The 12,157-nt window shown below is 40.5% G+C and overlaps 1 protein-coding gene across 1 annotated transcript; it reads right to left on the bottom strand.

Moving 5' to 3' along the window:
* Positions 1-685: 685 nt before the first annotated feature.
* Positions 686-12,009, bottom strand: LOC134426750 (protein-glutamine gamma-glutamyltransferase E-like). Its single transcript, XM_063171988.1, has 13 exons — positions 11,929-12,009; positions 10,025-10,192; positions 9,474-9,707; positions 8,799-8,917; positions 8,192-8,320; positions 7,127-7,304; positions 6,833-6,968; positions 5,878-5,981; positions 5,169-5,414; positions 3,948-4,253; positions 3,143-3,300; positions 2,796-2,929; positions 686-1,066 (listed from the first exon to the last, which is right to left on the bottom strand). Exons 1-13 carry the CDS (start codon positions 11,936-11,938, stop codon positions 919-921), a joined length of 2,070 nt encoding a protein of 689 aa, XP_063028058.1. The 5' UTR covers positions 11,939-12,009; the 3' UTR covers positions 686-918.
* Positions 12,010-12,157: the final 148 nt, after the last annotated feature.

Raw genomic sequence — 12,157 nt, 5'->3', positions numbered from 1 at the left:
TCATTTTTAGTCAGAGCTTGAGTTACTGTTCCACAGTTATTGCCCATAAACCAAGCCACTCACTGGGCTACACCTACTTCACTGGAACCCATCATTTAGCCTCTACCAGTCCCCCATAAAAGGTTGAAGTTTGCTTTATTGACTCAAATCTAAGAGATGACTTCCTGACACATAATCTATAGTGAAGAATTCATAACTCTTCTCAAGTAAAAATACCCTCAGACTTATATTGCCCTGCCTTTTATTCCCAAAGAAGGCTTTCAGCAAATAAAAAACATCAGCATTCTAAACTATGCACAAAATATGTACCCTGAGCTGGGCAATTACCCCCATGTGTTTGTTGAATGCCTCTCAAATTGGACACCACCCAAATTCCTGATGAACATCTCCTGTGCCTCATTTGGTCACTGTGATTTGCCAAAAAAAAAAATAAAAAGGGAAACTGTCAGGACAGTTTGTAGCAAAGAAGACAAAGCTAAATGATATAAATTGTGCAAGTCATCCTCACTATGTTGAAGTATCACAGTTTCAGTAAGGAGAAACACTTTGGAAGTGTTTGCAAGTCCATTGGATAAGGCTTTCACTAAGTAACAATGAGTTTATGAATGTGTGTGCAGAGGCATCTGGAGCCAGGAGGAATTAATTCCAAAGAAAGCTAGACATAAATCAAAGACTCTCCAAGTGGAAGGTAAAATATTCTTTTTAATATGGATATTCACAACAGTAAATGAACAATCAGCCATTCCTCAGTTTATCTAAAATTACAGTGTAAAATTGCAATGATATGGTGCTGGTGACCCTTTATCAGAGGAAGCAAAGATTTGTTTTGCTGATTATCTCATTGCTTTCTATACAAGATTTCTTATCACATTTTGTTCAGTTTATACACACACAGACCACTCCTTGTACATCTTCATATTAGTTAATCACATTTACCATCTTAAAGGTCTTGATATCTGCAAATTTATCACAGAAGAAATTAACAAGTAGATGTTTGGGTCCCGCCTCAGAAGGGATAAGTTTAAACTTGGTACTGGATTTCTCACTGGCTTTCAGTGGTGGTATACTAAAATAAAAGGAAACAGAGGGAAAATACAAGTCAAAAACAGGCTTATGCAACATGCTTCAGTTTCTTCACTAATCATCTTCCACCTGGAGTAAGAACTCTTATCACTTCAAAGTAAGACGGCCATGAAAAGATCACACATGGCTTGATCACACAATACTTATCAGATAAGTATATGATAAGTACTTAAAGACTCAAATCCATACATTAAAGGCTCTCACAAATTCATTATGCATTAACCCAGATAAGCCCACAAAGGGGGACACAATAATATGTGAGATAAGATTTCATGCAGAACAGAGGGTGTAAAACACAACACTGAATCATTGCAAAAGAATAAACAGAGACCTTGCAGAATGTTAATATCAACTCTTGAATTAGAAAAGAGTATAGCACCAAGGAAACCTCAGTGTTTACAGAGCAGGAAATTCTGAATGGAAATGAAAATGTCTTACACCGAATGTTTTGTAACTCCTGGAAACTTGTTAATGTTTTTCTCTTACTTTGACATATAGTCTTGTCTTGCCTGAGGATAAAATTGTGTGGGATAGACAACAGGAGGTTGGTAAATTCCCTCAGGAGAGCTTATAAATGATGGGATGAACCATTCCTAATTGCTCAAGTGCAAATGGCAATGTCAAGTTGCTGTGTTTGTTTGTTTGTGTTTGTCTGTGTATTCAGCTAAAGAGCATGTTTTTATATCCCAGGTATTTTCCAGAAATAACTGCATTTGTGAGGATACACTGAAATTTTTATGCAATTTCTCATCTGTACAAAATGAAGGATAGTCTGAAAATTTAATCTTTCTGTTTCAATTATGAAATACTGAAGGGAAAAGGGCAGAAAAAGTTACAAAATCACCCAAGCAGATAATAGGCAAGTGGGATCTATAGTTAAAAAAAAAAAAGTGTTTTATTCCAGTCTTCTCAATCTCAACATCATCAAATAGTTTCTTGACTCTGTTTATTAATCCCCTAAGATAATTATTTGGTAGAGTTCTGAAAGCAGAGAGTGTGCCTGGAGCTCTCATTTTGGAAAAAGCTGCTTGCCATGGTTTAGTCTGTTCTGCAAATACTATCCTCCTCAAATTGTGATCTGCTGTGTCTGGAAAAGCTGAGCATGGAGCAGACCCGGCTTTGTGCTTTTCAGAGGTCCCATCCTTTGAGATCACAACTTGTGTCTAAGCAGTAATAATTTTTGTTCCCAAAGCTGAGACACTGCTGTATCTGCTTTTTACATGTATTTCTGTATGTTGGATATAAATACAATTTGTTTACAATGCTGTGCACTCAGATTGGCACCTGCAGTCCATATACTAAAGTGAAAAAAATATCCTGGTATGTTGTAATTTGGACAGAAATAGTTGTGTATCCTATTGTTGGCCTTTGATCTCAAGAAGGTGCAACCTGTCCGGCCTATAGCAGGATAGACAGCCTCAGCAACATTTACAGCTTGGGTAAGCATGAATTTTTTCTCTGGAAGTGTGTGGTCCTGCTAGATAGGCAGGAAAACAAGTTCTGTCCAATTAGGACAGCAATTATTTGACCTCCCAAACCATGGAGCCAAAGCCCAGCCTAGATGAAGGGCTGGTTCATCACTGTGTGCTCATAACCTGTGCCTCCCAGCTGACAGCTAGAAAAAGGTGATGTCTCATCCCACAGTTCAGTTCCAGCTCATCCATGCCCACATTCCTGTGTGTTTGATAGCAGGAGATGGTTCAGGTACCCACCGTAGCTCCAGGATCCCTTGGAGCAGGTCACTGCCCTCCACCTGCAGCACACAGTCCTTCACCTCCTCATTGATGGGATTGGTGAATGCCACCTCCACAACCACCTCTTTATTCACTTTTGCTTCACCAAGTACCTGTGCAAAGAAAACATTTGTGAGGCCAGGTTCTGTGTTCTTTTCTAGCTGAGCCTTTCCAGGAGTCAGAAGGGGAGATATTATGAGAGGCTGTGATGAACCATGGCAGAATTTTTGAATGTGAGCAGAGCATTTCTTTCAGGGAATAAAGTACTCTCAAAGAACTCCCTTTCCCTTTTCTCTGCCACTGCAGTTATAACAAAGGGAATTTACCTGTATGTCAATGGCAGGATTGTCCAGGGTGATGTTTCTTTTCACAAGCACTTGAATCCCATCCTTTACATGACATAAAGCTGTGACCTGTATTGTTTTGTCTGTAGTTAACTGCTGCTGGTATTCAGGATACTTTATCTTAATGGGGAATTGTTTTTCTAGAAGGAAAAATTAAAAAAGGAATTGGTATGTGCTTTTATAAGCATATCTAACATTAGTATTTTCCTTTTATGCTGGGACTAGGAATAGGAGGGTCTTCAGCCATCATGCCAAAATTAATTAATGCAAATCTATCTGTTTGCTTTAGGTAGATAGTGATTTCTTTAATGTTATCCCTTCTCCATTAAATACTACTGTATTGCCTGGCTTCTTTCCCCCCCTATTGCTCTGAAAGATGCAACAGCTGGAGTTTAAGGAGTTTGCTGGTGCCTCTCCAGAAGTTAAATTACATATTAAAGAAATGAATTATTTTTTCTGTTTCTCACTAATGACTTTGAAGTCTAAGATTAATACAAGACAGTATCATTTGTGATCCAATGATCTCTCACCTCACGTTGGAGATGCTGACACATCTCTTATCCCAGGCTCCTAATGATAATATTTTCCAAAATGTGAAAAGCACTTGGGGACATGAGAATGTGAAGCATGCCTTGTTAATGTACGTGTAATCAATATTTTTCTCAGCCTCTTCTACCCAGGGATTTAGGATTACAGTTTGTTAAGAGCTTTTCCTCCCAAGCTGAGCAGCCTCCAATGCCCCTTTACAGATAAAACCATTATGTTTAAAAGGTATTTGAAAAATTACCTTCCTTTGGAGCCAGAGTGACAGACAGAGAGTCCTTCCAGATCTGATTAACTCGTCTTCTAGTATACAGAGTACTCCATGCAGTCATATTTACATTTACAGTCTTAGCATCAGACTGCAAATTTTCAAGAACCAGAAGTAGGTTGAGATCTTTGCCAACTTCTAAAGAGCCAGCCACCTTGAATTTTCCTGAGATGTCAGGCTTCTGTTCAACTTCCTCCTGTTTTGGTGCTGTAGGATCAAATTTATCCTCAAGTCCTAGCTTCTTACGGGCTTTTTTGAAAATCTCTCTTTCTTTTGCAGAGCCTGTCAGGGAGAACCATGAAAATCATCCTCAACAGTTAACATGCATCTCTTATTTTACATGGCTGCTAGAGAGCAGCTAGCCAGGACATAGTGTCTGTGCTTAGAGATAAACAAGCTCTCTGTTTTCCACAGCCATACCTCATTTTCTGCAACTGCAGTCAGTAATGTCACTGTCCTTCTAATAACATTTTTTTAAAACATAAAGTCTAAAGTTTCTCTTTCCCCATTTCTATCCCTTTTTATGGCTATAACATTTAGAAATGTGAATTCTTATTTGCTAGCACAGAGGGAGGCCCAAATGTTGGGGAAGGCTGATGGCACAGTGTGGTGGGTTGAGCCTGGCTGGCAGCCAAGCATCCACCCAGCCCCTCACTCCCCTTTTCCATAGGAGGGGAGAAGGCTCGTGGATTGAGGTAATGGCAGTTTAACAGGAGAAGCAGAAACTGCTCATGAGCCAAGGAAAAAGATAAATATAACATGGGGATGATGAGACCTGAAGGACTGAGAAGGTGCTGTGCTCTTGCACCCTTTGAAAGAGTTGCTTTTCCTGGGTCTAAGTGCTGATTTAGCTCAGGTTTCTGCAACAGGTCTTTTATTCTGCAGATAAATGCTTGGGCTGTAGCCTAATTCTCACTAAGCAGAGGCAGACAGTGCATGTCAGCAACATGCAGATGGAACAGGGAACACTTTATTTGGAGATACTTGGACTTGACTTATTTAGCTCCCACAAAGCAGCTCCATATCAGAAAGGGCAAGGCAGTTTTTGTTTTTGTTTTTACTCAGTACCTTTTCTCCCCTTTTGTGTAGGAATTGAATAAATTCTGCTCCTACTTTATAAATACATTCCTAACTGAAAATTTATATCCTTTTGGGAATGAAGCAGCTGTGATCAGAAGAACCAGAGGTTTTACTTACCTTCCTCATATTTATAATCCCTGGTGACATCTACACGAGCATCTCTACCAACTGCCTTGGTACTGATGGAGGCACCAATTTCTGTAGATTTAGAGAATATCAAAGTTTTCTTTCCAGTTGCAGAGTCAAAATTCCAGTACATACAGTCTGCATTCACTTCTGCAAACACAAAGGGGCCGTCGTAGTCCAGCTCTACTTCTCCTTCTTTGATGGCGTGCCGTGAGGCAGGACCACACTGATAAATTCCTACAGCATCAAGGAAAAGGAATTTAGGCATAATCTTTGACAGCAAGCAGATTATTAGACAGATATTTATCACTGACTCCTGAATTGCTCTGTGCTGCTGTCCCATTCAAGCCCTTTCATTCACATAAACCCTCATACAAGGTCACTCATTAATGTATCTTGTGTTTATTCTGAAAGTACACTTGATTTATTCTATATTATCCCTTAATTTTCAATAGCACTTGATACCTACATTGGAAGTATAGGAATTGCTGTAAAAACTGCTCCTGGAATTCTAGTTTCTTTCTTGGCATCCACAGATTATCTGGAGCTTTTCTAATGCAACCAATGAAGTATTTCCTTCTGCAACTATTTCTGAGCAGATTGACAAATTGCTTTTACAATGATTTCTCTTTTTCCTTCTCTCTAAAAGTGACTGACTTTATTAATTTTCAGCATTAATCCTGAAATAAAATTTGTGTACCTCCACTTTCTTCCTGGGGAGTTGCATCCAGAACTTGCCATCCACTGTAAGAGGGGCCCAAGTCGCTGCGTGTAAACCAGCTTTCATTCCAGACATGGAAATTCCTGGGTGCAAGAATTAACCAAGTAAGCTACTAGTATGTGTTCATGGATTCCTGTTCACCTCCTTTAATCAGCCATCTTAGTTGCCTGGATTAAATGCCTTTATTTGCACAGTTCTTATCTGAGATTCACCACTTCTACCCTGACCCTCACTACATTAACTAGAAAAGTGCTGAAAATTGCTTTGTGGAAAAAATATAAATGTTCAAGGGCCGAAAACAAATTTGTGAAGTTGTAAAAAATGCCTTGAGCCTGTTCTTCTCCAAAATCTCCATACACTTCCTTAGTTTTAGCTTTAGGTTTCCTTCTGGCACAACACTACAGTTCTACATGTCACATGTAGATAGAAACAGTCCAGAATAAGAAGGGGAATAAACAAGACAGAAACTGAGGGACTACTTCTGCTCTTTGCTGAGTGCAAGCTTGTTTGATCTGCATCTGATGCTTAATAGAGGCAGTAGTTAAATTACTTTCACTCCAAATGATGCCACTGCAAGAAAGCTGGTTCTGATGAACTTTTACTGGTTTTGAAAATAGTTTCAAACTAGATTAAGTCACCATTGTTTGATACATCCAATGCAATATTGCAAATTTTCAGCCATCTGTGGTATCATAACTATAATTTTGCCTGCCCTGGCTTCAACTAGCTGTTGTAATTAGTGTCACAATTCTTTGTTTAACTGAGAAAGAGTGAAAACACCAAGTCCTGTAGTATTATTCTGTAGTATTTTTTATTGATCCTCTGTGTGTGTGTAGTAGTTTTTAAGGCAATTCTTAATAAGATATAGCATTTGTCAGCAGAATCTATGCTCTGTAGACATTAATAAGCTCTACTATTAAATATTGAGGCTTACCACACGCTGTCAGCTCCCTTCTCCAAATGATTTCCTTCTGCATCATAAAACTCATCCACACGCAGATTTCCATCTGCATCATGGGCAGAACTGAAGTTTGTAATGGTGCGGGTGGGAATCCCCAGACATCTAAGCACTAAAGAGTGAAGAGAAAGCCACAGACAGAAAGCAATATTTCTGCAGGTTTCATATAGCATAGTAATTTCTTCAAAAGCTTCTATTTAGGGAGTATTAGCAATGCTTCTTTTAATAGAATCTGTGCAATGTCAGTCATGTGTGTGACATAAAACATACCTGTAGTCAGTACTGCTGCAAAAACCCAACATTGTCCATATTTAACAGGTTTGAATCCTGATTTCTTCCAGCTTTGCAGGATTTCACCACTTCCTGTCCAGCTGGTGGGATTTTTGCCACCCTCATACTTTCCACTCCAGTTTCCTAGCACCACCCCTTGGTCATCATTGGCGTTGACCTGAGAAGATATTCACTAAATTTATGATGAGGTAAATTAAGAGTTTACAGCCTGTCTGAAAGGGGCCTGGGAGTTAGAGTAAATGCTATATTGAATTTGAGCCAACAGTGCTCTCTCATCAGAAAGGAAAGCTCACAGTAGGCTGCACTGGGGAAGGTGTGACTAACCTTTCTCTTTCATATACCAACAGGCAACAGCAGAAAGCTGTAGCTTGGGAAAATCACATTTGACATAAGAGAAAAATTCCTCTTTAGGAGGGTAGGGCTGCTCTGAACTGGTCACCCACAGAGACCACAAACCCTCCTTCCTTGGAGAGTTTCAAACCAGCCTGGCAAATCCATGGCTGAGCTGATCCAGTACCCAGTAGCTCCACTTCAAATGGGTGGCTGGACTAAAGACCTCCAAGGAACTGTTCCCTCAACCATCCCAATCTTATTTTTTCAGTGTGACTGAAAAATCATTTTTGATATAAGAGACAAATTCCTCATTAGGAGGATATCTGAACTGGTCATCCACAGAGGCCAGAAACCTTCCTTCCTTGGAGAGTTTCAAAGCAGCCTGTAAGTCCATGGCTGAACTGATCCAGTACCCAGTAATTCCTCTTCAAATGAGTGACTGGACTAAAGACCTTCAAAGAACTGGTCCCTCAACCACCCAATCTTATTTTTGCAGTGTGAATACTGGATATCAAAGTGATAATTATCAAAACTATCCCAGAGGAGATAAAACAACTGGCAGGCTCAGAGCAGTTGACCATGTAGGCCCATACTTCACCATACAGCCAGTGGCCTAAAATTCTCTATGAAGTGGCTTCATATTTACTTTCCCTGACTACTTTTACAGGACACTTAGTAGCTGAGTTTGCACTTTGTGAAGCTGTTGCTTACCATGGCACTGAGAACACGGCCCAGGTACCTGGGGTCGTGTCTGTGAGACACATCAGTGATGGGATCCTGGCGGTAGTACAGGCTCCGATCCATTATGGCCAGGCAAATATTGAGGATGTCTCCTTGAAACTGTGGTACAGAAAGGAATCAGTGCTTTGAAAACAGAGATTACTAAAAATCAGGATGCAGACAGCCACATTAGTGTTGAATGGAGTTTTTAAATCACTGATTGAAGCGCTGCAGAGCTCAGCCAGGAATTACCATGTAAAAATGTGGCCACAACAAACACTGAAAATCAGAATTCACAGGGCTTTTAAAAACTTGGAATCTGTGGACTTGAGGCCTCTCAGCATTGCTACAGTACTTTACTAAGTTAAGGCTATGTAGTCTTAGTAAAGATATTAATGTTTGTGCTGGCTGGTCTTCCAAGGCAGAATAGGGAATAGTAAATTACAAATTCTCATATTGATCAGTGAAACAGGGCTTGGCACAAGGGTTCATTGCAACAGCAGAGTCCTGCTCTTCAGAGATGTATGCAATGAACTGGAAAAAGCAAATGACCCAGTTGATGCAAAAACAATGTCTGGTGCTTCAGTGCTACATTTACCTGGCCAAAGTTCCATCCAAAGCTGCTGATATGATTTTTATTGCCTGCAAAAATGATGCCAAACTCTTCTAGCACATATTCCTCACACTCAGCCGCGTTAGGCATGAACACATCATCACCTGAAAAACCAAAACAGAGAGATGTACAAACACGACAGGCAAAATAAAACAAAACCTCAGGAGTCTTGCTCTATAAGGCAAGAGCTCTCTTGGTCTACAAGGGTGCTTGCAGATATCCACCCTTTGCTGTTCTTGGTGCTATAAACAGATTGTGAAACTCAGGATCTACAATTAGAGAAAGGGGTGGGAGGTGTCTGAGTGAAGACGGAGGTGTGACACTGCCAAATCTCTGAGAAAATGGTAAATATGACTCTTTTCTTGTTTCTACAGAGGCCAGACACTCTCTTCTAAACTTGTGCAGAAATAGGGAAGCTTTGTCAAAAGCAGAACCTTTTCTTTTAGGACAATGAGCTCTCTAGTATGTACATGCTACAGAGCTGATTCTATGTACCAGAAGGTCCTAAGAAACTGTTAGACACTTTTTTTTTGGTCACTGCTCCCTCATGTTGTCAATTTTCAGCTGCTATATTAAAGTATAGATCAAACAGAGAAGCTGCAAATATTAATGAAGCTAAAAGCAACATAGGTCTTTAGAGGAAATCCGACACATTCATACCTGAAGCCCAAGGGTTAAAAAGCAAAACAAAAGTGCCAAGACTTTGTGGAGAGGAGCTGCCACTTTGAACACTCAGCCTGTAACGTCCAATGACAGCATTGTGCGGGCTGGAAATGGAGATGCTCACAGAGCTGGTGCTGCTGGACTGCACCACTGCACCCCAGCCCTCCTTGCTCGCTGTGCTGGAAATATCAAACGTGGCCAAGGTCTTGGTTGCCTTTGAGGGTTTTGGACCTTTCAAGAGAAACAATTAACATTTTTTTTTATCCATGCCATGCTGAAATAGAGATTTAGTCATCAACGAACTCAGCAGGGATGTAACCCTCCCAACCCTCCCCTCAGGTGAATTTGTGCCAAATATTGGCAACTGAAGGAAGCTGTGGCTGCTGGCTGGGGTGGCAGCAGTACAACAAACACCTCACACACTTCCATGGCTGTGAATGAGCACGTTGGCTCTGAGGTTTTCTCTCACTGCTCTGTAGTGCAGATTGGGCCAGAAGAATGTCCTGAGGCAGCATTGCTATCCCTGTGGAAGAAGTTGGGGGCCATACCTGTTTCTGCAATGAATATCAAGTTCTGCTCAGGCCGTTCTGCTCCATTGAAGGTGATAGTGAAGGCCTGTCCTCTCCTCACAATCAGTTCTTCGCTAGAAAATTTACTTGTGTGGTGTTCTCTTGCATTTTCTTTCAGATGCCAGTCGGTACTTGGCTGCGTTGCAGCTATGAAAAAATGAGATGAGCAAAAAAGCTTGAGAGGAAGAAGGAGCACAAACACACTCTGAAGAATTGCTTGTTACTTTCTACAGGTAACTGGTACCCATGTGAGGCTTCTGCTAAAATTAGAAATAATTTTTATGTGAGCATTTTTTTTAAGAGGCTTCATCTTGCATAGGCTGTTAGAGGTTATCTGCATAATTAAATATAGAAGCACTAGTATACATGGTACTAAAGATATACTCTGTACTAAATTAAAATCAGAAAGGCATGTAAGAGGAGAGAAACCTGAGAAAATTGAATATTTATGAGTTACTTAGATAAAAATCTCTCTGAACTCTATTAATTCTCCCATTCTGTGATGGTGTCACCCTAAGAGAGGCACAGCCTTGCTGCCTCTGAATGAGAAATAAAGAAACCTGACTGAGCTGAGAAACCCTGTGAATTTTAAGCCATGATGTGGTCTCTAGCCCCATTATGTGTCACACAGCTGCCACTGTTGGAAGCACCTAACAGGAACGTGCTGATGGACACTGGGATGTTGTTTGGCAGTGGGAGAGATGGCAGAACTGGAGAGAGAGTACTCTTAAAATATATTTTGGGATGCTCTTGCATGAGAACTGTGGCTTCAGTCAGAGGCCAGAGAACAAAGATCCAAGATTGGCTTGGATCTGCCATCATCAGAGCCTATGGAGGGATTTCTAGTAGGAGATGGCTTGATGGTTTAACTGAAGTGCAGACGTATAGATGAAAAAGTTTTTCTCTTCCCCTGTGAAGAGGGAGATAGGAAAGAGTAGGAATATGAGGCTTAGGAGTGGAAAATTGTTACCCTGTGCCATTATTGAGTAAAAAAAAAAAAGCATCCTATGTTCAAAGAGATTTCTTAATGTAAAGATTTTTTTACAGCATGATCTTAAATTTATCAAGTTCAGAAAAGCCTTGAAATAACTACACTGGTAGTTTTAGCAATGCAGTCACTGTCCAAATGTAGAGGAACGTGGGTTTTTTACAGTATTGAGGTGAGAAGTACAGATGATTCTTGAAGAACATATCTACTATTAAATAAAATCCTCAGAAACTTAGCAGTGAAGCACATCTATTGTAGAATGAGCTGAGGGCTCAGGGAGTTTTGCCTTTAGAAAGGCAGGAGCTGGAAAAGCAACATGAAACACTTTATAATCATTATTAAACTGGTCTGTTTGCATATCTATAAATATTAGCAGGTGAACAAAAAACCCACCACAGTGACAAAGAAACTGCCAAAAAACCCCCAACACTCCCATTTTTTGTATCCTCTCTGCCTCAGCTTCAGATTTCAGCCTTCTCTGCTCAGTGTAGCCTTCCTCAGCCTTTGCAGTGATACATTCCCAAAGTTCTGCTTTGCTTCTTTCTCCTATGTCAAGTCTGTCAGTCTGTCATTTGCCCTTTTCTGAAAACTCCAAATAGCTGCAGGTTTTCCCTTCTTATTTGCAAAATATAACATTTTTATGTCAGTTAAATGCCTGTGCTGCCAAACCTCTTTCTGACAAGCTTGCTTTTCCCATGCACACAATAAATGAAAAAATGCAATTCCTCTGAAAATCCTTCTCCTGACTTTCAATGGAAGAATTTCCTGCTACTTCTTTTTTTATTGGATCAAATCTCCTTAGAGAAGTAGTGACCTCTCAGTGTCCATGACAGAGCTGAACATGAAGTATGGATGTAACAAAGAGCATCACAGGATGGGCTTTCCCCTTGCTCACCTTGGCCCATTTCTGATCAATGTGTCCTCTGGAGCTTCCTCTGGAAGGCCTCCTGTAATTCTGCTGGCTCAAGGAATGAGTTCCACTGGTGCCTTCACTTCTTTAAACTCTGCAATATTTCCTCTGGGGGTGGAGCTCGAGCCGCTGTCTTTGCCCCCAGCCTTGATCTGACCAGTGGGGCTTGAGGATTCATTTTTCATTCATTTTCTTTCCTCTCTCAGTTCTTACG

Source organism: Melospiza melodia, chromosome 19 (genome assembly GCF_035770615.1).
Source record: "Melospiza melodia melodia isolate bMelMel2 chromosome 19, bMelMel2.pri, whole genome shotgun sequence".
NCBI classification, from domain to species: domain Eukaryota; kingdom Metazoa; phylum Chordata; class Aves; order Passeriformes; family Passerellidae; genus Melospiza; species Melospiza melodia.
This window is presented reverse-complemented; position numbering and strand designations above follow the sequence as displayed.

Coding starts and splice junctions, on each gene's coding strand:
- LOC134426750 (XM_063171988.1), bottom strand. Junction 9,708..10,024: donor GATATTCATTGCAGAAACAG/GTATGGCCCCCA, acceptor TTCTCTTGAAAG/GTCCAAAACCCTCAAAGGCA. Junction 3,301..3,947: donor CACTCTGGCTCCAAAGGAAG/GTAATTTTTCAA, acceptor TTTTCCTTCTAG/AAAAACAATTCCCCATTAAG.